The following is a 24,480-nucleotide window of genomic DNA, read 5'->3' as shown; positions in this document are numbered from 1 at the left end:
GTCTTAACTTTAATTTTTTAACTGTTTCATCTAGCCTCTAAAGTTGATATTATTTCGTTTGGTGTCTTAAAAAGGTGTTTGAGGTTTCTTCGATCTTCTTGCGCTTTTTATCGCAATGTTGGAACCGATTACCTTCTTCGAAGCGTGCTCTCAATGTAATAAAAAGTTTTGCATTCTAATTTAATTTACATATTTTCAGCTAAATACAAGGTAGTCTGCTACTACACGAACTGGGCGTGGTACCGACCAGGGCTGGGCAAGTACGGACCGGAAGATATCGACCCAACTCTGTGCACGCACATCGTCTACGGTTTCGCGGTACTCGGCAGCGATGGTCTCATCACGGCGCATGATTCTTGGGCGGACTATGACAATCGTAACAAGTGTTTCTAACCTTGGTTATCTCGCTTTATTCTTGATTTTCGTTCTACTCACTTTGAAAGTATTGCACAATAAGCGTTACAATAAATTTTTGCAGGTCTATACGAACGGGTGGTCGAGTACAAGCGCTACGGTGTCAAAGTATCCCTGGCTCTGGGTGGCTGGAACGACTCCGAAGGAGACAAATACTCCAAACTGGTGAACGACCCCATCGCTCGAGCCCGCTTTGTCACGCACGCTGTTCAGTTCATTGAGACGTACAATTTCGATGGACTTGACTTGGATTGGGAATATCCTAAGTGCTGGCAGGTAATTAATTTTAAGAGTAGGATTTACTCGCAGCTCGCAGCCTGTTGGCTTATTGGTTTGAAAATATTTAAAGTTTTTTTTTTTATTTAGGTGGATTGCTCAAAGGGCCCTGATTCCGACAAAGAAGGATTCTCGGATCTAGTTCGTGAGCTATCGGCGTTAATGAAACCTAAAGGCCTGCTTTTGTCATCTGCTGTGTCCCCCAACAAGAAGGTCATAGACGAAGGCTACGATGTGCCTGTGCTGGCAAGATACCTGGATTGGATTGCTGTGATGACCTACGATTATCACGGGCAGTGGGATAAAAAGACTGGACATGTGGCGCCACTGTATTATCACCCTGATGATGATACTACTTATTTCAACGCTGTACGTATTTCTTTCAATGATTTTTAAATTCAGATACTCAAAAATAAAATCGTGGGCTACCCTGCTTGGTCAGACTTTCAGTCGATTGATCGTACCTACATGATTTTTACATACTTATATTTTATTTTAGAATTACACCATCCACTATTGGATGTCTAAAGGTGCGCCATCAAGGAAGCTCGTAATGGGTATTCCGATGTACGGACAAACATTCACGACCGGGGTCCAGTGGGACACGGATCCAGACCTGCTTGGTAGAAAAGGTGCTATCGGGTTGAACGTGCCCGCTGTTACAGGAGGCGAGGCGGGCGAATACACTAGGGCCAAAGGTTTCTTGGCTTATTACGAGGTAATTGAAACAACCTTGGTAGTTGATACTTAAAATCCTGATATCTACCCAGTTACGCTCTTATTCTTTAGAACTTTCGATTACATTAAGCGAAGACCTGTATCATCTCTTAATTTAATCATAATGAACCTTTTATTAACTTGTCATTCCGATAATTCCAGATTTGTGACCGAATTAGGAATCAAGGATGGATAGTGGAAAAGGATCCTCACGGAAGAATGGGCCCATACGCTTACAAAGGCAATCAGTGGGTCGGTTTTGATGACATAGATATTGTTAAACAGAAAACGGAGTTTATTAAGTCTTTGAATCTTGGTGGCGGTATGATTTGGGCACTTGATCTTGATGACTTTAGAAACAGGTATGTACAGCCTTGTAAATAATCATAATATAATGATCTTTTTTTAAAATTCTATTTATATAACCAACAACACTATATATAATTTGTAAGATGGATCGTATATTCAAAAGTTTAACCCGAAATTTAATTATAGATGTGGACAAGGAAAACACCCATTGCTCAACACCATCAAAAAAGGTTTACTTAATCCAAAAATAGAATTGGAGCCCATTCATCTACAGCCGACCTATTCATCAACCACAAGCAGACCATCGATAGATGACTATGATGATCTTGATGACATAGAAGTAAGGCCCGGTTATAACAAACCGACCTGGACAACTACCGTGCGCCCTATGAGACCTACTTCACAAATGAGCCCTATTGTACAAACTACCAAAAAACCTACAGTACCACATGTTGAAGAAAGATACAAAGTAGTCTGTTATTACACCAATTGGGCTTGGTACAGGTTAGTCTTGGACTGTTTTTTTTATAATACTCTAATGTAGTTTAACTGTATGATTCAAAACACTGCTTTCACCTGACTATTTGTCGTAGAGAATATGCAGATCAGATTTGTTTAATTACTCGTTAATCATAAAACTAAACTCCAATGTAAAGGTAACTACAGGTAAGTAGTAGGTATGTGTGTTTGTGTTTAATAGTCTCCATATTTAGCTCCTTGCACTACCTGTTGACTTTTGTACGAGTTCTAAATTTCCTGCTACCTAAAGGTTGTCTGGAAGAGATCGCTTTTTAGCGATAAGCCCGCCTGTTGTTACCTGGTTCTATTTTCTTTAAAATTTTATTTGTAGTTTTACATGTATGTAAAATGTATAATTGTTGGTGCAATAAAGAATATTTACTTACTTACTACAGGCTTCTATTTAAAATTTGCAATATTTTAACAGTTAGCTTAAAACATAAATACCTACTTGCGATAAATAACCATAGCTGCCTAGAGCTTAACTCAGCGGATTCCTTAACACCAGTTAATCATGCTTACATCACAAAGGCTGTGACTTCAGGCAAACTATCCGTTCCTAGAATTAATAACTACTACGGGGAACGGGGATAGAACCCTTAGGAAAAGGATTCCATATCCACTTAATAGTTGGCCTGAAGCCATAAGACGCGAAAATAATTAAAATCTATATTAAAAAACATTTTCTTAAATTGTAGTCGTTATTTACCTAGTTTATTTAGTATATTTAGTTATATAACTAGAGACTGGCGACCCCACAGTCAAACTCATTGTTGAATTTTGTGGGGCTACGATTATTTTTAAGAATACCGCTGTATTTTAATAAATAAAAAAATAATAAAAGAAAAACATGCTATCTAATTTCCGTCTGTATTCAGTAACTATACTAACGTTGCCCTCTTTCTTTTCTATATTTAATGCCTATCTATCGTCATCATATAACTCGCGTATGGTATTCAAATTAAAACGGTTACAAGTGTCAATTAATCTAATGAATTACAACTTTCTCACTTTCAGACCTGGACCAGGAAAATATACTCCGAGTGACATCGATCCTTCACTGTGCACTCATGTTGTTTACGCATTTGCTGTCCTCGACGCTGACACATTAGTTATGAAACCACACGACACATCGTTGGATATTGAAAACAGTATGTAACAAGAACCTAAATAATGAAGTAATCGAAAATATAAGTACTTAGTTCAAAACATTGTTCATATGCTTCGATTTAATTTTATATTGCAGAATTCTATGAAAAGGTAACTGCCCTAAAAAGCCGAGGCGTTAGAGTCGTAATTGGTCTAGGCGGCTGGAATGATTCTGCTGGCGACAAGTATTCGCGTCTAGTGAATAACCCGTCAGCTAGAAAGAAATTCGTTGTTCACGCGATAGACTTCATTGAGCAGTTTGGCTTCGATGGACTGGACCTAGATTGGGAGTATCCTAAGTGCTGGCAAGTAAGTATATAAAAATATCTATCAGACCTGTCCCATCATAACACTACAAATTAATTACAATCTCTATAACAACAATGGTATGATTACAGGTGGAATGCGAAAAGGGACCTTATTCCGATAAGCAAGGGTTTGCCAGCTTAATAAAAGAGCTTCGCTCTGCTTTCGACACACGAGGACTTCTTTTATCTACCGCCGTTTCTGGAAGCAAACGAGTCATTGATTATGGTAAGCAGCAACAGCAGTTTATTAAAAAAAATTAACGGATGTATTCTTTTCATTTCTCAAGGCAGTGTTTCAGTTGAATAAAATTTCATGAATGGAGTATATTGTAACTAAAATAAATATACCTAATAACATTTTTTTACACAGCATACGATGTGCCAACTTTGTCTAAAAACTTGGACTGGATAGCGCTCATGACGTACGACTACCACGGCCAATGGGATAAGAAGACTGGTCACATTGCACCCATGTATGCTCGCGAGGACGACGATGACTCTACTTTCAACGCTGTACGTTTTTAAATAAGACTCATCATTTTTTATGGTCGCCAACAGGCTAACTCTATGAATTAGTTACCACACCACATTCTTTTACAGAACTTCACTGTCAACTACTGGATCCAGAAAGGTGCAGCTCGACAGAAGCTAGTTCTGGGAGTGCCCATGTACGGACAGTCTTTCTCTCTCCTGGACAACTCTGCGAACGGCTTAAGCGCACCCGCAGACGCTGGCGGTGATCCTGGAGACGAGACTAGAGCCAGGGGCTTCTTAGCATTCTACGAGGTAAAGTTTGGCTCATAAAATATTCCACATCATACATTGGTTACAAAAAGATTCATCTCTCTCATACGTTCTTATAAATTGCAAAAAGATTATGTAACAGACCTATTTCTGACAGATATGCGAACGCATTAGAGTTTATGGCTGGCGAGTGGTCAAAGACTATGGCGGACGCATGGGTCCATACGCAACGCGCGACGACCAGTGGGTTTCATTTGACGACGATTTCATGGCACGCCACAAAGCGGAGTATGCACGTGCAATGGGACTGGGAGGAAATATGGTGTGGGCTCTAGACTTGGACGACTTTACGGGCCAGTACTGCGGCTGTGGCAAGAGTCCGCTGTTGAGCAGTATAAATCACGTGCTGAGAGGCAAGCAGGCTCCACCACCTTGTGAACTGCAGGAAGGTCAGTATCATTTCAGCGAATCATACCTTGAACAACATTAACTGAGACATCAATTTGAACTAGAAAGATATCGGGATCATGAAATTGATTTAACACTGAGATTCATTTATATCCACAGTACCGGGGGCAACAGTACCAACAGCTATCACAGAAGGTGCAATAACCGATACATCCAGTGAAGTGGAGTCCGGTGAATCTGCGCCAGCTATTCCTGAAATAGACTCGGACATTGAGACAAGTGTAAGGTTCCTCTCACCAATGCGTGTTTTGAATTGGAGACATTGCACTACGATTTGTGTAATTATAATTATTCGATTTACAGGGCTATCTCGATGGCAGACCTTGCTCTGGAATGATGTTTAAAGGCGATGACACTAATTGCAATAAATATTACCTATGTTTCAATGGAGTATACATGCAGCTTACTTGTCCGGATGGTTTACTTTGGAATGGAGTAAGACATTTTGATATAAAATTGTTTCTTCGTCATCTTTGTTATTATTACAGCCATCGGTCTAACTAATTGTTTTCTATTGCAGAATCACTGTGATGAACCACATAAATCCCGATGCAGGACCAAAACGAATCTAAGAATAACTGCAGGGGAAGGAACTGTCGTGGACTCGAATGAAAAACCGATTGTTGGGTGTTATTTCACTGACTGGGCATATTACAGGTCAGAACTACGATTAATTTCAACTCTACTGGAAAATTGTTTTACTAATTGTTTGCCAATTGATACTACCTATAGTATTTTTTTTTATTACAGACGTGAAAATGGAAGTTTTGGTCCGGATCAATTAGACGTTTCTATGTGTACCCATGTAATTTATGCCTGGGCCCATCTTGACAAGAAGTCTTTCAAAATAATGCCTGGAAATTCGGAACTAGACGTAGGATATGGTAAAAAATGTTCTCGTTTTAAACATAGAAATGTAAGTGTAATCTTATATTGCCATTAAGATATTATTTTATTGATAATTGCAGACTTCTATGGAAAAGTTACAAGTCTCCGGCATACTGGAGTGAAGGTGATCTTGGGCGTCGGTGGTCTCGAAGACTCAGAGGAAGAAAAGTGGCATGAAATGGCTTCAACCTCACAAAACAGAAAGAAGTTCAGCAGATCTGTTTACAAATTCTTGCGGAAATGGAACTTTGATGGGTTGCAAATTGCCTGGCAGTATCCTGGTTGTCATCAGGTTAGTTTCAGTTTCCATAATAATTAAAAACGTACTAGTATCTATTTCGTGTACACATATATGGTCATCAAAACTTTTACATTGTTCGCAGGTCCCATGCTCATCATATAGACAACTCGCAGAGCGGGATAACTTCAGCTCATTGCTGATAGAGCTATCGCAAAAGCTTCGGTCTCACGCCATGGAGTTATCCGCAATGGTCGCGGCATCACCTGAAATTGCTTCTACTGCTTACGATCACGCGGTGCTCAAAGATAATGTTGACTGGCTAGCAATCGCTGCTAATGATTACTACACTACTTCCAGTGGACGGACTGGATATTTGGTGCCTTTAGAGACAACGGAACAGTGGGACAATAACTTCGTAAATATCTTTGATATTACCTATTTCTAACCAAGTATCTAAAGTGGCAATGGACATTTCGTGTGCTACCAAGATCCAGGCAGATACTATAGTCCGATTTTTATCTTGGTGGTCAAACAGTATTGTATCAACAACTGGAAGGAAATGGAAGAAAAAATTATCATAGGCAACCATACACGATACTTAACACATATAGGCACAATTAAAGCATAAAGTACCTTAAATTGTTCTCAACCAAGTTGTCTAGATACTGATGATGTTCACCTTTTGTTTCAGAACGCAACTGTAGAATACTGGTCTAGCGTAGTACCAGGCAGACAGCTAGTGCTTGGAATCCCAGCTTATGCCAGGACGTACTCGCTAAGAACGGTGACCAATCGCGAGGTGGGCGCGCCAGTATTCGGCCCTGGTGCACCTGGACCCTTCACCGGAGTTCCAGGCTTTTTAGCTTATCATGAGGTTTGTCTTTATTACACAATTATAAATAAATAAAAATACTAAAATTTTGTAATATCTAAGACTGTATGATATTTATACTGTTGGGTTAAGTATACATATAAGCATATAGGCCGAAAATTTTGTCTCTATGACAATAGGTACGATCACAGTACGAATACGAAATAGTAATCTTATCAGGTGTTGCGTTGCCAGATAAGATGCCAAATACGCACATTGTACTTTGTCCTACTTATCTCTTTAATTCCGTATAGGTATTTCGTTAAAAAAGTTTCGGCCATGCGAAGATTTAGGTTCCTCATTGATAATCTCTGTTTCATGTTACCCATTATGTGGAAGCATTATGTTGATGCGAACTACCTACAATTAGAAAGTTATTTCTGACCTTCGAAACTCCGAGTCTGTAGCACCCGTTTAACATCTTTATTTTTCCTGATAGCGCTGCGCCTTCAAGCCAGAAGACTGGCATGAGACTCGCACTCGCAAAGGCACGTATGCCGTATATGGATCGCAATGGGCGTCATACCTGCTTCCGGAGGAAGTGCACCTGATGACGTCACTGGGCATGCGCGCGGGCCTGCGCGGCGCCGCGCTATGGGCCATGGACCTCGACGACTGGCGCGGCGCGTGCTCTTGCGTGCCGCGGCCACTCCTGACAGCTATGAAGCAAGCCGTTCATGAACCGCTGTTAGCACCTTCCTTGTGTATATAGAAGTTTATAATCATTTCGAAGATTAGTGATAATTTTAGAGTAAACTCAGGAAGCATTTTTTACCATAGTAATTAGATTTCTTTGACACGAGAAAACAATAAAAACATTTAGAACATATGTTCGTCCATTAGTAGATAGCGTACATTATGATTAATTATGATCTCCTTAAACATAGCTGGGCATTAACTCGATTATCCGTTAATCGGTAATTAACGAAGTTAACATTTTGATTAACAGATTAACTTTTAAGTTAACTTCAAAAGTGTTCACGGACTCATTAACTTCCGTTACATTTTCCTAAGTCCGTTAATCGTTAATCGCGCCGCACTGCTCCGCAAAAAACTAGTCTTGGCCGCGTAGCCAACATGCAAATCGCTTACGCTCCGTAGCAATCGAAACGCAACTGTCACTGTCGCAATAATATGGAAGAGTGATAGAGAGATCTAAATAGGCGAATTGATACAGTGGCGAATTGTATTGCTACTCATTGGAACATTTTCTTCAAGGATATTATACTACTATTAAAAATATCAAAATCTGTTAGTTCTTCACGTTCATTAAAAAGTCTGCAAGCACGTCTAATAAACATATTACGAGCACAACATGTTTTGCTAATAGGGAGAGAGAACAATTCCTTTCTGCGCCATTGAGTATACGGGCACGAGGGACCATGAGATAAACCATTTCAAGTAAGGAAGGGATTTCTAATTTGAATTAAGTATTTTGTATAATAAAACAGAATCTGCGAAGTCACGCCGATTACTGAGTGGCTGCATTTTGTGGCGTCGTAAGGAATCGGCATAATTAACATAATTATTTCCAGTTCTAAAATCAAGCGACTTTATAAACTTCTTTTGGAGCTTTTCAATTCTATCGATATGTATAGAATGAAAAGGCTTCCAAACGGTACAAGCAAAATCAAGACGGCTACGGACATAAGGTAGAAGTACTAGTGCTCGACGCTGCACTAGTACTCGACATGAGCACTTTATGTCAAAGTGACAAGGATTAAGTTCGAATACAGAAAAATCTTCGTTGTTCAAATTTAACCTATATTTCCATGAAATAAAGTGTCCATGTCGATGACTAGTGCAGCGTCGAGCACTAGTACTTCTACCTTAGCTGTTGTAAAGTATTTTATAAGTTAATGAATTTTTTAAGGGTTTTCCGACACGTAAAATAAAACCTAAATGTTTAAAAGACTTTTTTAGTATATTTTCTATATGAGGAATGAATGACAATTTTGCATCCATTGTTACACCAAGATCCCTAATTTCAGTAACTCTGTTTAAAATTTCATCGCAAAGTGTATAACAATAATCTATATTTTTCTTTTTTCTTGAGCATGTTATAACAGTACATTTATCATTATTTAGGAAAAGATTATTATCGAAGCAGTATCTTTTAAGATTTAGTAAATCCTGTTGTAATAGGTCACGGTCCGAAGGACTTTTCATTACTCTAAATATTTTAGTATCATCAGCATAAAGTAATACGTTCGAAAATTTCGAACGTTTCAAAGAACGTTCGAAAGTTTTTTTTTTTTTAGTCTGTGATATCGTTTATATATAACATAAAAACAGAAAGAGTGCAAAAGTGTGAGAGTAAACGGTCCAAATTAAAACCATATTCGCATTCCAATTTATACGTGGCCGTATTTGAGGGACTAGGTATGTTTATTTTGTATTAATCTTTACCTACGGCGAAAATATAAATTTCGTTATTTGCCTCTAGAGTAGAGAGGTGATAGATCACTCTTGCATATACGAGCAATAGAGAGGTAAATACCTTTTCTATTTTCACGGTGGCCTTTAGATGATTAAATTACACATCCTAATTGTTCACGTCTTTTTAGGATTCCGTAGTTAACTAGAAAACCTTATAGTTTCACCATGTCCGTTTGTCTGTCTGTCCATCCGCGCAATTTCTGTTGCTTAATTTTTGTTGCGTGTTAACGGATTAACGATTAACGTTAACTTGCGTTGTCTTCCGAAATGTAACGGTTTAGCGGTTATCGAACTTAACTTTTTTTATTAACGGATTAGCGATTAACGAAGTCAATTATTTGATTAATTATACCCAGCTACGTCCTTAACATTCTGTATTTTTAAATTAATTTATAAACGTATATCAGATCTAAAATGCCGTAAATTGTTTTCTTCTGTTAACGATGAATCTTATATTATTATGATATAAGCAGGTAATAGTTATTTACGATACAAGTGCGAAAAATAGGAAATTCGTAACGAGTGACTATAAATTAAAACACGACCGAAGGGAGTGTTTTAAATCAACACGAGTTGCGAATTACCTATTTGCACATGTATCGTACAACGTTTTACAGTACATATGACCCTTTAAATTTTCGACATAGTTACATAATGTACTAATTTACGCACTAGTGCGGAAAAGTAGTACCATATGTACTGTAAAAATTATTGTCCATTGTATGGACATAAACATATTGGTGAATTTTGTGCCAACTATTTCTAAATGAGATTGAAAAATACTAGAATGTACTGATAGCATAATAAGTATGTACAGAAATATTAATGTGATATTTTTTGTAGAATATAGAAAGTTTCTAAATAAAACATTGCTTTTACTTTTATTCCTGATACATAATAATACCTACCTACCTATACCTACATAAAAGTTAACGTACTTACATTTATTATTTAAGATTGAAGTGTCCCCCACGATTATTTTTATACCTTTATACGGTTGCTCTATATATTATTATAGCCTCCTGAGTGAAAAAAAAACATCAAGAGCATGTCAGGCCATGCTCATAGTAGGGTTCCGTAGTTACTCTTCCGTCACAATAAGCTAAACTGGAGCTTAAAGTATAGTAGATTGTTAACCAAGGGATGAAACGGTACCTTTCACCCGAGTTAAAAAATAGGCAAATTTGCATAATCACATAGATAGATACAATATTATATTGGCACACCTCAGTAAAATATACAGCTTAAAGAAAAATATCCCATAGCGAAAAACATTTAGATTGCTATATAGATGAATAAAACACATATTTTAGCAAACTGCAGTAATTTTAAAATGATTTGGTTCATTAAAGCATGAAAAAGTAAAGTATAACAATAAGTCCTAGACATAATGCATCGTACATAAGTGCAATAAACGAATATGAATATAAAATTAGCGGGATTGCCTCTTACTTTTTAATTTTTACTCTTTCGTTCTGAAACTGCCAATAGTCAACGGATTTACTCATACAGCCAATGAAACTGTTTTAGATAAATTAAATATTAAATAAAAATAGAATGAATAAAATAAGCAATTTTTTACATGAATAATGCCAAATAACTTTAACAACCCATTTAATGTCGTACTTAATAACATTTAACTGTGGATGTACGTATTTTTACTATGAAGGGGAATCTTTTTGAGATAACTCAAAAACGACTAAACTGCCCATGTCCGCTATAGTTTTCATTGGACCTACGGTTCAAAAGTTAGAGGGGGGGACAATTTTTTTTTCTTTCGGACCGATTATCTCCGAATATATTTATCAAAAAAATGTTTGTTGAAAACCCCGTTATTCGTTTCTAACTATATCACACACTGTAAGATCTTTCCAACTATATCACACACTGTAGGGTGGAAGCAAAAAAAAATTCACCCCCAGCTTACGTGTAGGGGAGGCACCCTAAAAAAATATTTTTTTAGATTTTATTGTACGACTTTGTCGGCTTTATTGATTTGTATGTCCATGCCAAATTTCATATTTCTAGCACTAACGACCACGAAGCAAAGCCAGACAGCCAGACGGACATGGCGAAACTATAAGGGTTCCTAGTTGACTACGGAACCCTAAAAAATAGTCATTTTATGAAATAAGACAAGGTTCCAAATTGAAAAACAAAACTAAAGCTACTGGAACTTAGAAGGATATGTGAAAGATTTAATAGGTGCCTTTACTAACTACAAGATAGAACCATATCACAATGGCAACGAGCTATGGAAATAGATACCACCACCAACCTTACCAACCAACGATAATACATAATCTATAAGAACGTTAGATTTGATGAAATTCGAAGTTTTATTTAATTGAATTGACTGCTTGTATTTTAATACTAGACCTAGATATGTAGATACAATACAGTTAGGAACACACGTCGCTAAGCGGATGAGGTGACGTACACATAAGACCTACCACTCGCTCTTATTAATTGAACAACAAAGTCGTGTTTAGCTCGGTTGTATTGTACACCTCGCTCGCTTAGCAACTTTTGTTGCTGATATTTATTACCATACGTTTATAGGTACAATTAGGTAGTTAGTATAGGTAGGCATTTATATCAATAAATAGATAATAACGGATAGACGAATGACGTAAGCATTTTATACAACTGCCGCAAATACCTGTCCTTGACTAGGTTTGTTCACGGCTTACTCTTCCTTTACGCTTTACTGCAGTACAGTAAGCAATCTACCAAAGTCCACAGCGCACGCGCCATGACTCATTCAGTCAAAAGTTAATTTTCCCGTAAAATTAATGTGGTATTGTGCAATGTCATAGTTAAACAAGTAACGCGAGTGTTTTAACTTGAAAATCATCATTTAGATTTTAACTTTCGGTCGTGTCGTGTGAAAACATAACCTAAATAGTTATTATTAGTAGCTAACGGGAATGAATTCGGGTTAAAATATATTTGTATATGAAGCATTTAATTTAACCAACAGATTATACACGGGTATCGCATTAGGTCACTATGGCTAAACGGCTGCTTTTAAACGTAATTTTAAACCCTAGTGTTCAGAAAATAAAGCCCATAAAGCCATTAGGTAGCATTTATCGTAGGAAACTTAGCACCAAAGAGGTATGTTATGTTTACATTCTTATTTTATTATATTGTTAATTGCACCGCTTGATAGTAAGACCTAAGAAAATGAGTAAGAATGTATGTATTTGGCAGAAGTTAGAAGTGTCAGAGAAAAGCGCATGTCGACGAATGATCGATAACATCAACAGTGGCTTAAATTTTGCTCTTGTATTTACAACAGGCGCTTCATTTATTTTAAAATAATTTTGGAATATATAAGTCTACCGCTTATTAAGGCATTTTTTTGCTAAGATGTGATAATATATTGTAGGTATTATGTCTAAAACTCGTAACCAACATATCTTGTACTTACGGAATTACCACACAACCCAAACCGTCTTGTGTCTAGTGGTAGACTTACCTACTTATACGTTCTCTTCAATATTTCGATTTATAATTATGCGCATGTTTCAGGCCCCATTTGAAGAGATAAAAATCCCACTAAGTGCTGGGCATTTAGCTGCAAAACTATGGAAGGGTAAAGATAACAACAGCCGACCTATACTCGCATTGCACGGCTGGCAGGACAACGCGGGCACGTGGGACCCGCTGATTCCCATGTTGAACTCGGAACGTCCGATCCTGGCGATTGACTTCCCGGGACACGGACTATCTTATCACATTCCTCCCGGTTAGTTCCTATTCATATTCTTAATTTCACATGAGCTGTTTTATGCCCAGCCAGCCATGCACATTCAACAAAATCATGAAATATTGTGCTACGATGCAACCATGTCACCTTAGTCACCATGTCAAATTAGTTAAGATTTTTACGATTTTCTTTCTAACAGATCTTGGACATGACCTATTCCTTGGTTACCTTCCTTACATTATTTTGAATTTAAGACCCTACTCGTATCTATAGCATTAATAACCACATTTTTTTCAGGTGTTCACTACTACCCTTGGGAACTACCAAGGCTGATATACGTGTTGAAGAATCATTTCAAATGGGACAAGGTTTCACTGCTGGCCCACTCTATGGGCTCTATTGCTAGTATGAGATTTGCTAGCATATTTCCTAATGATGTCGACTTTTATGTTGCGATTGACAGCTTGATCGCGGACGACTATGACTTAGACGCAGTCATAGAGAGATACCCCATCTACATAAAGAAAGTTGAAGCAGACCAACAACGATTGGGGACGGAGCCACCTAGCTATACACCAGAAGAAATAAAAAAGATTTGGCATATGGGTACGAAAAAATCCGTCGCCTTGGAAAGTGTAAAATACTTAATGACAAGAGGTCTAAAACCTTCAAGCGCAGACCCAAATAAATATTATTTCTCTAGAGATGCTAGATTGAAACACATTTTGTTTACTCCGGAAGATAAGAAATTTGTAGAAGGTGTTGCCAAAAGATTAATATGTCCTACATTATATGTCAAAGCAATTGACTCACCCTATGCGACTGACGCGTTTTCTGTTGAGATGAGGGAGTTACTCGAGAAAAACAATAACAACTTTGAATGTCACTTTGTGCCTGGTACACATCATGTTCATCTGAATAATCCTGAAATTATAGCTCCACTCATTCAACAATTTTTACAAAAACATAATCTCAAATAGTAAATTATAGTATTCTAATACAGCAAATACTCTGTGCTATGGATACTTCCTAGTTTCAACACTGACCTCAATGTTTTCCATAAAACTACTTGTAAATGTGCTTGTTACCTTAATTCAAAGCTTTAATTTTATAAATGTGGTGATATGATAAATAAATAAAATATTTTTATTAAGTATGTCAATGTTAACTGTTAATATAATAATTTATTTCTCAGTATTATCCTTACACATTAATATAATGAACTAGTAACAATAAAAATATTAATAAAATGTGAATGATTACTTCATCCATCTGAATCATCAGTATTTGAGACTGAATTGTCACAAATATGAGCACCTTTCCGAAGTGGCAGGACTTTGAGCAATGTTTCTTGCCATGGCACTCCCTCACTAATCTTTACAATGATTTCAAACACTGCAACAAAAGATAATTTATGCATTTTACAATTCTAAGTAGAGGATTAATTGCTGTTTATATGTATGTTTGATTTCATACCATGATCAATAGTCAAAACCTTCCGAGTCTTCATATTGACATATTTGTCTAAGGGTAACTGTCCATGTTTAATGCCTTGATCCTGAGCTATTTTATGACACAAGCCCTGTAATAAAAAAGGTAAAGTAGACTATTTAATTTATAAAGACTTGTTGTTGTGTGAAAAATTTATTACTCTCTGTACTGTCAAAAGTCAGTACTTTCATCAAGGGGGAAAAACTGCAGCATTCGGGCATTCTCGGGTCCATTCAGCTCAGCATTGCTCCGAGCAATTATTAGGGTTGGCACAACTTGATGATGTCCCTTTGCATGCATATCCACAGGTAAGATAATGACTTGAATTTTGACAACCCTAAATACCCGATAGGGATAGTTCCATACATTAGAAAAGGACAGTATTATTCGTCCCTGAATCACTGTCAAACTTTGGTTTTGTAAGAAGTTTCTTTTCTGTACGGTAGTACTATTACTTGCTCTGTGCTTTGGTATAGTCGGGGATGTGTCTTAACCCAATTTTGTCAGTACCTTATGTTGATTATGGTCCACAAGTCCTCCGATAATGTAGAAGGTATTTTCTTCAAATTTTTCTATTATATTTTCTGATTCACTTGTAAGGTAAACTAAATTTTCTTTAGGAAATAGATCCAAATAACTTTCACTGTGAAACTGGATCTGTGAACAAAAAGTTTCTTCATCCAAATCTTTTTTATCTAAATATTATTCCTATTCTCATTGTACTTTAAATTCCAAATTAAAAACTGTTCAAGATAAAACTGGGAAGTAGGGCTAAATTGAAGATAACAATTGATATTCGGAAAAAATATTTACAAACATATTATCTGTACATAAAAACAGAAAGCTACACAACTTACATCCCAATTCTCATATCCATTATGCCGTGACATGTCAGATTTTGCTCGTTCACTAAAACCAGTGATATGAAACTGCAACGGTGAAGCAGATCTTCGATTAACAGAATAGCACCTTAAAATTTGTTTTATAACTTTGAACCTATCCTTCTCTATCATTAGATCATCGAAACTGAGGTCAATTATTATTCCAGTGGACTTTTTGGATTTTTCGAACTTCATTTTCTTCAATGACTTTCTGCTGGGCCCGAGGTCGATGTTTGCTGCACGCGCCTCCTGTCTCCTCTGCTTGGCACGGGCCTTCTCTCTAGCTCGTTTTTCCTGTTTGTGATTCTCCCATTTTACTTTCTTCAGCCATTTGCGCATCTGGTTTTTCGTAAATGGCCTCGGAAATTCATTTCCATCATCATCTTTCAAGCCAGGATCCACCTTAATATCAAAAAGTGTGCATTGATGAAAACTAACCGGTTCAATTTTGTCTTTACTTGCAATATTATCGATCTCATCCATTTTAAGTCGTAAGGATGAATTATTAAGGCAGACCAAATTTTACACGGTTTAAATCATATTATTGTTGCTATACAATTCAGAAAAATAAGGTATGAATCGATTAACCATATGCTTAGGTTATCTCGAGTAACCACTTTGTTTTGACAGTTGCGACTATTTTGACACTTTTGACGTTTTGTAACTCGTCGCGCGTCGACGTTCGGATACTTGTACTCGAAATTGCTAGATTCAAAAGTTCCAAAGTGTGGTGGCCACCGCCCCCTGCTTTCGCGCTGAAAACGCTATTTGAAAATTGTAGGATGTCACAGTTTACGATTTGACACAACTATGTACATACCAAAGAGTAAAGTAGAGTAAGTATATAGGTACACACACACGTAACACCAAGGCCCCCGTTGTCTATTCTCAGTACAAAATTTGATACTCAAGCCATAGCCATTTAGGTGGTGGGCAAGCTGTGTATGCGTGCGTGTGGGTTTTTAAACAACTAATAAAATATGTTTTCTGTAATAATTGAGTTATTATCAAGGCCTGTCGACTTCCTTAGAAAGACGTGGCGCTTCATAATTGCGCATGTGTGGTCTGACCTTCTGGAAATAGATACCAGTTATGAATATAAAAATATTTTGTTACAGCAACATTGCTCCTATCTGACTTTGTCTATTCAACTTTGGGAACAAATAAAATCATTTTTATCAAATATTTTGATTTATGTCACACTACCATATGTAAATTATTATTATTTTATATAAATTATTACCTATTTCAGTTTGTCTTTGTCTATGTTCATAAAATCTATGGAGGTCAGAGGCATATATACCCTCCATAAAGCCTTGCACTTGGGTCTGGCCGGTTAGAACATAGACAAAAGTCTGCAATGTCAATGCTGTCAAAGTCATTGACGCAATATATTTTGATTTTCAAAACTATCAGTTTTCATATAAAATGATTAAATAACGATTTATGTTCTTGAAATAGATTTATTGATTAATTTTTAAAATTAAAAATCCACCGCACAGTATCTCCGCTCAGACTCGGTTAAAGTTTAATCCATTGTACTAAACTAAGAAACAACAATTATTTCAAGGTAAGAAATATTTTAATCTATAAATAAAATAAGTGTACTATTGCCAAATTCAATTACATAAATTTAATCTTACCACCCTCTTAAGTCGCACGGCCGCCCTATCGCGTCCAAAATTACAATCTAAATTCATCATAGATGTAAATTCTAACATAGTTTTAGCTAGCAATTTAGAACTCTGGTAGCTATTAGCAAGGTTAGTAATTAGGGACATAGGTTATAGTATTGTTTAAAATGTGACTGTTTTGTTTTAGAGGGTGAACGTGAGCAAAAAATCCTTGGGCGTCATATCATTTCCTTGGAAAGGCTCACAATCAAAAGGCACGGATCCGCCACATAATTGTGACTAGTTGTAGTTTCCCGGTGACCATCAACAAGACCGCTGCACTGAGCTGTGGAGCAGAAAGTGTCCGACAATCGGATAGATGTAATAACGACTTTGTCTGTCATATATTCATGTATTTTTAGTTTTTTGGGCTGATATATGTGATATGATTACAAGTTACACTAATTGCAATTGTGGAGTAAAATCAGATTTACCAAAGATCATGTTTTAGATATATAAAAAGCTATATTAAGTGCAATAAATAGTATATGTATAATTATATATAAAATAACGAAATTTTAATAAGGAGCAACTTATTTACAGTTTTATTTCAACCTATATAAAGTATAAAATATAATACTATGATATAATTATATTATTATATTATATTATAAAAAGACATTCTGATAAAAAATTATAACTAGAAATAAGCCCTATGTCCCGTTCCGACTGTCACCTGATCCAATTCCAAATGTGCCAAAAATGCTAGCGGCATTGCCGCGTTGCACAGCTAGCGATATTTGCTGAACCAGGAAAGAGCCGGCACGGGGGTCGCTGCCCCTATCTCTCAAACGTCGCCCCAAAGTACTAATAAGTTTTTTGGCCTCCACACACCAAGGCCCCGCAGTTTCTATTGCGACCGGAACAAAGTCGTACGCTGGTACCAAGTTTGCGTATTTATTATATTTTAATTTCGCAGCACTCTCGGCGGCCGCGCCTGCTAATTTGCTAGTATGGGTGATGTGGGAGGGGGCAAAGGTGCTAACGCAAGTGGCGTCCCAAATCAGGCTGCGGCCTTTTGCCCAAGGTACCAGCGTAAGGCCGTCCGGTCGCTTACCGTCTGTGCGGCTTAAGCCCTGCGGCTCCAGGATACATGGTATATTGGCCGAGACCATGGCACGACGGATCAGCTCGTTGATGGCGTTATGTCTTGGTATTCGCCCCGCACATCGCAAGCAGCTTAAGCCGTGGTGCCCATTAGCCTCGACCATCGTCCCGCAGATGCAGCGATGGGTTTCGCATACCTTGCATCCTAGTCTTAAGGCCACTCCGACTCTTAATGTGTCATCGTCTAAAAAGGTACCCAATTGCGGAGAAGGCAGTGCGTGCAGCCAGGCCCCCGACTCGGGTTGCCTAACGGCTTTTAGTCTGGCCACATCTTCTACTTGTGGAGCGCTGTTCAATAGGCTGAAATAAGTGCGCTCACACAAGGTGTTGTCCCAAGGTCTTTGCAGATCGGGGTTGTCCGGGCGTACGGCTCCAGAACAGCGGGTCGTCCACTCAGCTAAGGCCTCCTCTACGAATGGAAGACAGATTTTGCCACCATTAAAAGATAATATTTTAGTGACAAGTCCTGTCGACGCATGAGAGGAAGCAAGGAATGCTACAACTCCAACATCGTTCATGCTACGGATTCCTAAACCCCCATAGCGGATAGGAAGCGTTGCCTGGCTCCATTGTGCTTCATGCAATTGGACGTTTAGGATGTTTTCAAGACCTTCTTTGAGTGTGGAATCATACTCTTGAACATCCTGCTTAAACATCCACGTTGGCGCCGTCCGTAGAGTGTAAGTTACTCGCGGCATAGTGAAGCAATTGCGTAACAATATTAGAGATACGTGCGCTGAAAGGTGCTTTAGGCGCTCGTAAGAGGATCTTAATGCCGAAGTCTTTTCCTGGGGCACCGATCTCACCCCTTCTGGAAAAATCGGTGCACCAAGGAGGCAAAAGGATGATTTATCTAGGACCTTAATGCCTGGAAGTAAAGGTTCGAAATTGGAGACGGAGTTCATCGCAGCGGTACTGCAGGCAAACAACTCGCACTTCGCTGGGTTTATTTCCAGGCCAATAGATTGCAGGGCTGGCAGAAGTCTGCCGACGTCGTTGAGAACAACATCAGAATCACCTCCTATAGTGCCATCGTCTAAATACCAGACATTCAGAGGTGATTCTAATGTTGTGATCAGGCTTTGTATAGCTAGGCAAAACACAAGGGGGCCCAATGGATCACCTTGCTGAGCGCCGACCTGTGACGAGATGGTATTGTTATATAAAATATAAAATTGTTTTTATCATGAAGATTTTAATGACTTCTATTTATTGTTATGAAAGTGATCTGGGAATTAAAACTTGCGCTAAAAATAGGCGACCTAAACATAAATAACGCCTTAAAAAAATCAAAAGATAATCACACGCACAGGATAGGGTAACTATTTGGTACCCACATCAATAATGAACCGAAATTACCGACCTGTGGTCTCATTGAATAAAATTCATATAGGTATGTAGATATTATATGGAAGTGTCACAGTTAGTTCAACAAGCACTGTCCGATACATAAATTTGTATAGAAAATGACTTTTTTCCTGCCTATTGTATGTTTTTCGAACGAATTAAGCTCTTTTCATCCTAATATATAGGAATAAAAATATTTATAACTTGATAATAAACTGTATTGTTACCTTTTATATTGAAAAAACTTTAAAATATAGATATCATTATCTCTTAGGACAAAAGATGCCTGTGATTTTGATTAATATGTAACAAAATATTTTTTTATTTGATAAATACTAATTTAAAAACCTCACCCCAACAAAAACAAAAAATGAAAAAATACAAAAAGAAATTCCGTCGCCGGGATTCGAACCCAGAACCACTAGCTAGAACTGGATCACTACCTACCAAAACCCGCCAGGCTAAACCGGTTGTCAATTTTAGTACTGAGATACAAAGAGAGCGCCACTAGTATAAACGAACTTTTGAAAGAGGCATTTTTTTGTATGGAGTTAGCGTTCTTCTCCTAGTGAGTATTATATTCTTTGGTTATTATATATCATAAAGTATTCATTATCCATTGGCATTTCTATGATGTTAATTTTTAGTGCAGATATCGAAGCTTCAATTGCCCACCACCAAAATGGCTACGGCTTGAGTATTAAATTTTGTACTGAGAACAGACAACGGGGGGCCTATTTATTTAAAAAAACTCAATAAATAAATAAAGATAATAAAAACGTGGGGCCTACCGCAAAAACAGAAAATCGCATATTGTGGGGATCCTTCTCTTTTACTCTTACCAAGACGTAATTAGAATGACAGAGCAAAATGCCCGCAATGACGAACTTCGATTTTCGGGTTTATTTATAGCCCAGTGTCAAACCGTGAGTTGTGACGTCATCAGAATCTTCAATGTCGTTTCGGCTTGGGTCACGTGACGTGTGTTAAAAGATATTTTAAATTCAATATTAACAAAAATATGCTCATTAGAGGTCCACTAAAGGTAGTTCAACATGTTCTTATAATCCATAAGAATTTATTGGGATACTATTCTGCCCTAGGGTTGTTTCCATCTACAAATCTTAGTAGATGGAAACAACCCTATTGTTAATAAACGAAGTTATCATTTCGATTAACGGATTAACAAATAGTTAACTTCAAAAAGTGTTTACGGCTCGTTAACTTCCGTTACATTTTCGTAATGCCGTTAATCACACAGCGCGACCGTTCCAAAAGTGCGGCACGTAGCGTATATTGTATCGTGAGTGAAACGAAACTATAAAGGTAGATACTTGCCAGTGCATGTGAGTGAGGAAACTGCGAATAAATTTGATTCAGATGATCATTAGGTTGTTTTATTACTAAGAGCCGCTTAGTGTTTTTTTTAATACAAATTATAATATAGTGATTTTGATAGCCCAGACAGCGCAATTGTTATTTTAAACGTCAACCACCAATGTAATAACGACATTTACTTAACACTTGCATAGCCTGGGCTATCAAAATCTCTGCCAACTTATCTTGGTTTAACTCTACGTACTTTCCGTGATAGTTTGCACCTATGCAGTGTGTATATTTATTAGAGATGCAACGAATAGTGGATTGGCCGCATACCGAATATCCGGCGGAGCCATCGGCCGAATAACCGAATATTCGGCTACAAGTTTTACCTAAAATGAAGTAGATCTATGTTGCGTTTATTCTGCACGCAGTGAGTATTGAATTACGTACATTACGGTGCGTTAGTTTTCGACTTTTCGTCGTATGTGTAATTTTTAATTTTGTATTCTTTTTCTCATGTTCTTGTCCTATCTAGGTAATCTGAAAGATTATACTGGTTTTAATATTACTTATAGTATGTTACTTTTTTTACCCCTCGTTTACCGTTACCAACGTGTTAACGTACTATTAGGTATCCGACCGAATACTATACCACTATGCGGTACTCGGCCGAATAGTGAAATTGTGGCCGAATAGGCCGGATACCGAATAGTGGCTGAATATTCGTTGCACCTCTACTATTTATACAGGAAGAGTGCAAGAATGAGAGTATACTGTGCAAATTAATACCATATTCGCATACCTTTAACTATGGAGTATGGACGAAAATACGTGTATTTAAGAGACTAAAATCATCTGAGCCCACCGCAAAAATCGAACTATCGTTATCTGTCTCTCTATAACTCTTAAATATACGAGCAGTAGAGAGGTGGCCCTTAGATGATTCAATAACACATCCCAATTTTTCACGTCTTTTTAGGGTTCCGTAGTTAACTATGAACCCGTATAGATTTGCCATGTCCATCTGTCTATCTGCCTGCCCGTCCGCACCTTGCTGCATGATCGTTAGTGCTAGAAGCTGCAATTTTAGCATTATTATATAAATTATATATCACGCGGGGAAGTGGTAAAATAAAAAATAGAAAAACACATATTTTTTTGGTACTTCCCCTACACGTAAAGATGAATCATTATTTTCGCTTCAACCCCATGGTGTGAATAGGTCTTTCAATAATCTCCCCCGTCTGATGGGGACTATTAAGGCAACCTATTGTGATAGACAGGTAAATACGGAACCCTACACTGAGCGTGGCGCGACAAGCTCTTGGCCGGTTTTTTTTATTTTTAACCTGTTAACTTCCAGTACCCAAACTATCACTTTTTATAAGTAGACCATAATCACAAGTATCGCAATAATGCAGCAAAATGCCATTTTAGTTACGTGTTAACGGATTAACGTTAACTTGGATTAAATCTTCCGAAATGTAACGCTTAAGCGTTTAACGAGGTAAACTTTTTTATTAACAGATTAGCGATTAACGATATATTTAATTAACGGTGCCCAGCTACGGTTAAAAGTAAGTAAACCTAACAATTTTAAAAAAGTACATAGTTGGTGGGATCGTAAAATTTACGGTAGGGAATAAAATAAATAATCTGTGACCAAGGACAAACAATAATAACGCTTTCTCTGGTACTCCTACTGAAAGATTCATAAGACTGTCTCGTTCTGTCAGTTCTCCCCCACCACTCATGCCCAATCCATACTAAATACTAGGTTCATGTAGAAGTATGAGGTTTAAAAATAGCACTTGCACAATCTATGCTATCCACAGGACTAGGACGACAGGTAAGCGTAAAGCTAATGGTGAGTCTGTGGTGCTATCAAAATCGCCGCCAACTTAGCTTGGTCTGAATCTAGAGATACTTATTATACTCTTTTATGGCATCCAATACATTCTACGACTCTTCTCTTTCAGCACAGACTCTAGCCGTTTTAGTATTTTGTCTTGAGCAAGCGGTATCTAAGTAGGTACTAACACCGCCATTACTTGCTATAAATCTTAACTACGCGACTTAGGATTTTTACTACTCAAGTCAGCGTCAACTCGCTTGCGATTCGTAAACTAAATTAAATATTACTTTAATCTGAGGCCAACATCCCAAGAAAACAGCGCGATTCAGAAGTTTTACTATACTTAACAGCGCCATCTAGTGTAGAATTCGATAAAAATCAAACAAGTTAAACAAGTCTGGTTTCGTACAGACCCCCCCCCCCCCCCACTCCCTCATATACATTCCTGTCATGCAGTCCGCCTTACCGTCCGCCTCATTATGCAGGATTGTGTAATATGTGTCTATTGTCCTGGACTGCATGGCGATGGCGTCCGGCAACACCCAAGCAGGATGCCTCTTGGGTCCTGCAATGCAAAGTCTGCAAGCCCCACCTTGTAGTCCTCCGCGCAGGATTTTCAGTGGCTTGCCATGTGGTGATTAGGACCATGAATATATATGTCTGAAGGACTGCAGCCCGCTATTTTGTTTAGAATGAAAAACATGGGCTTAGCACATTTTATTGAAATGTAAAGTAAAATCTTGGTACGTGATTGTTACATAAATAACTAGTGGCACTGTGACCTAGACCTTACGCGTATAACTTAAAACTGAATTAATTTATGGCTCTGCCCAAGCTGTAACGGAGACCTTCGCTAACGCTCGGTCAAATTTGTAAATTGTAGGTTTGTATCTCGTGGCCATCACATTGAAAGGTCATATTCGACTTCGATTCAGTACAATAAGTAAGTATAACTCTTTATCATAGCTGGGCATTCATTCGTTAATCATTAACGAAGTTAACAAATTTCCAAAATAAGTATATTAGGTATATATATTTAAAATTACACTGAGTATACCCTTTTTATAATGTACCCTAAATTTTTCGTTTAGGAACGGAAGGATACAATAATAATAGGATGGCAAGTTAGAAGTTAACCAGTTCCCTTATAACTTCTAGTTTATTGTTGCTAGCCCTAGAGCTACCTTCACATATATTTAAGTTGCAACGAGGCAAGTTATGCAACCCTGGAGTCCTAGCAGATGTGCGTTTGAACGTACCAGATCGGTATTGTGTTGGGGTGGCGACCGAACCTGCTGCTGGCCGATCCGCGCGTTTGAACTCAACTCCGTTTACGCGCGCAATTCGGACACTTCATCGAGTAGCAATTGAGTTAGATTTGTTTTTGTTCTTTGAACGAATTCACAAGGACCACGTTATATGTATCACTGTAATTTGTAATATTCTATTTACCTATGTGTTTATTTTCTTTTTTGTGTCAAATTCCTTATTATAGCCTTAAATTGTGTTCATATGATCCTTAGATTGTTTCATTACTCAGCGCCCGGCAATTGAATGTCGAGTGTTTCGATTTTTTTGTTAAGTAGGTATGATTTTGTGTACTTTCCGTGGTAGTTTGCCACCGAAAATCCCGGTTCTTTAAAACAGTACCGGTTCTCTCTATTACTCCTTGTATACAGTGTGGAAAGATAAGTCGGGCCCTGGAGGGAAACTAGCTTAAATCCTTAAGCTGGCTCATTTTACTT

At 37.7% G+C, this 24,480-nt stretch overlaps 3 protein-coding genes and 1 long non-coding RNA gene across 7 annotated transcripts in view; 3 read left to right on the top strand and 1 right to left on the bottom strand.

The window, feature by feature from the left end:
* LOC133521338 (probable chitinase 10) overlaps nt 1–10,321 on the top strand; it is a 58,682-nt gene extending 48,361 nt beyond the window's left edge. For 3 of the 4 annotated variants that reach the window (XM_061856244.1, XM_061856245.1, XM_061856243.1), the window contains 20 exons: nt 200–376; nt 479–690; nt 781–1,059; nt 1,190–1,408; nt 1,570–1,769; nt 1,903–2,220; nt 3,253–3,386; nt 3,482–3,693; nt 3,783–3,918; nt 4,063–4,205; nt 4,293–4,478; nt 4,594–4,885; nt 5,004–5,125; nt 5,208–5,339; nt 5,425–5,561; nt 5,655–5,788; nt 5,873–6,084; nt 6,176–6,448; nt 6,725–6,907; nt 7,344–10,320. In XM_061856244.1, coding sequence (XP_061712228.1) covers nt 200–376; nt 479–690; nt 781–1,059; nt 1,190–1,408; nt 1,570–1,769; nt 1,903–2,220; nt 3,253–3,386; nt 3,482–3,693; nt 3,783–3,918; nt 4,063–4,205; nt 4,293–4,478; nt 4,594–4,885; nt 5,004–5,125; nt 5,208–5,339; nt 5,425–5,561; nt 5,655–5,788; nt 5,873–6,084; nt 6,176–6,448; nt 6,725–6,907; nt 7,344–7,616 — 3,974 coding nt within the window. In that variant the 3' untranslated portion in view covers nt 7,617–10,320. Of the gene's footprint in view, nt 1–199; nt 377–478; nt 691–780; nt 1,060–1,189; nt 1,409–1,569; nt 1,770–1,902; nt 2,221–3,252; nt 3,387–3,481; nt 3,694–3,782; nt 3,919–4,062; nt 4,206–4,292; nt 4,479–4,593; nt 4,886–5,003; nt 5,126–5,207; nt 5,340–5,424; nt 5,562–5,654; nt 5,789–5,872; nt 6,085–6,175; nt 6,449–6,724; nt 6,908–7,343 lie in introns of all 4 variants that reach the window. The other variant, XM_061856246.1, reaches the window with a different exon arrangement.
* A 1,715-nt stretch (nt 10,322–12,036) lies between these two features.
* LOC133521333 (probable serine hydrolase) lies at nt 12,037–14,220 on the top strand. Its single transcript, XM_061856240.1, has 3 exons — nt 12,037–12,463; nt 12,881–13,097; nt 13,356–14,220. Exons 1-3 carry the CDS (start codon nt 12,356–12,358, stop codon nt 14,036–14,038), a joined length of 1,008 nt encoding a protein of 335 aa, XP_061712224.1. The 5' UTR covers nt 12,037–12,355; the 3' UTR covers nt 14,039–14,220.
* Nucleotides 14,221–14,222: 2 nt separating this feature from the next.
* Nucleotides 14,223–16,052, bottom strand: LOC133521334 (tRNA methyltransferase 10 homolog A). The gene is made up of 4 exons (XM_061856241.1): nt 15,407–16,052; nt 15,060–15,206; nt 14,535–14,640; nt 14,223–14,453 (listed from the first exon to the last, which is right to left on the bottom strand). Exons 1-4 carry the CDS (start codon nt 15,911–15,913, stop codon nt 14,323–14,325), a joined length of 891 nt encoding a protein of 296 aa, XP_061712225.1. The 5' UTR covers nt 15,914–16,052; the 3' UTR covers nt 14,223–14,322.
* A 510-nt stretch (nt 16,053–16,562) lies between these two features.
* LOC133521335 (uncharacterized) lies at nt 16,563–17,639 on the top strand. Its single transcript, XR_009799889.1, has 2 exons — nt 16,563–17,000; nt 17,252–17,639. It is a non-coding gene; the product is annotated as an uncharacterized LOC133521335 (long non-coding RNA).
* The last annotated feature ends 6,841 nt before the right edge of the window (nt 17,640–24,480 follow it).

This window comes from Cydia pomonella, chromosome 9 (genome assembly GCF_033807575.1).
Source record: "Cydia pomonella isolate Wapato2018A chromosome 9, ilCydPomo1, whole genome shotgun sequence".
NCBI lineage: Eukaryota > Metazoa > Arthropoda > Insecta > Lepidoptera > Tortricidae > Cydia > Cydia pomonella.
This window is presented reverse-complemented; position numbering and strand designations above follow the sequence as displayed.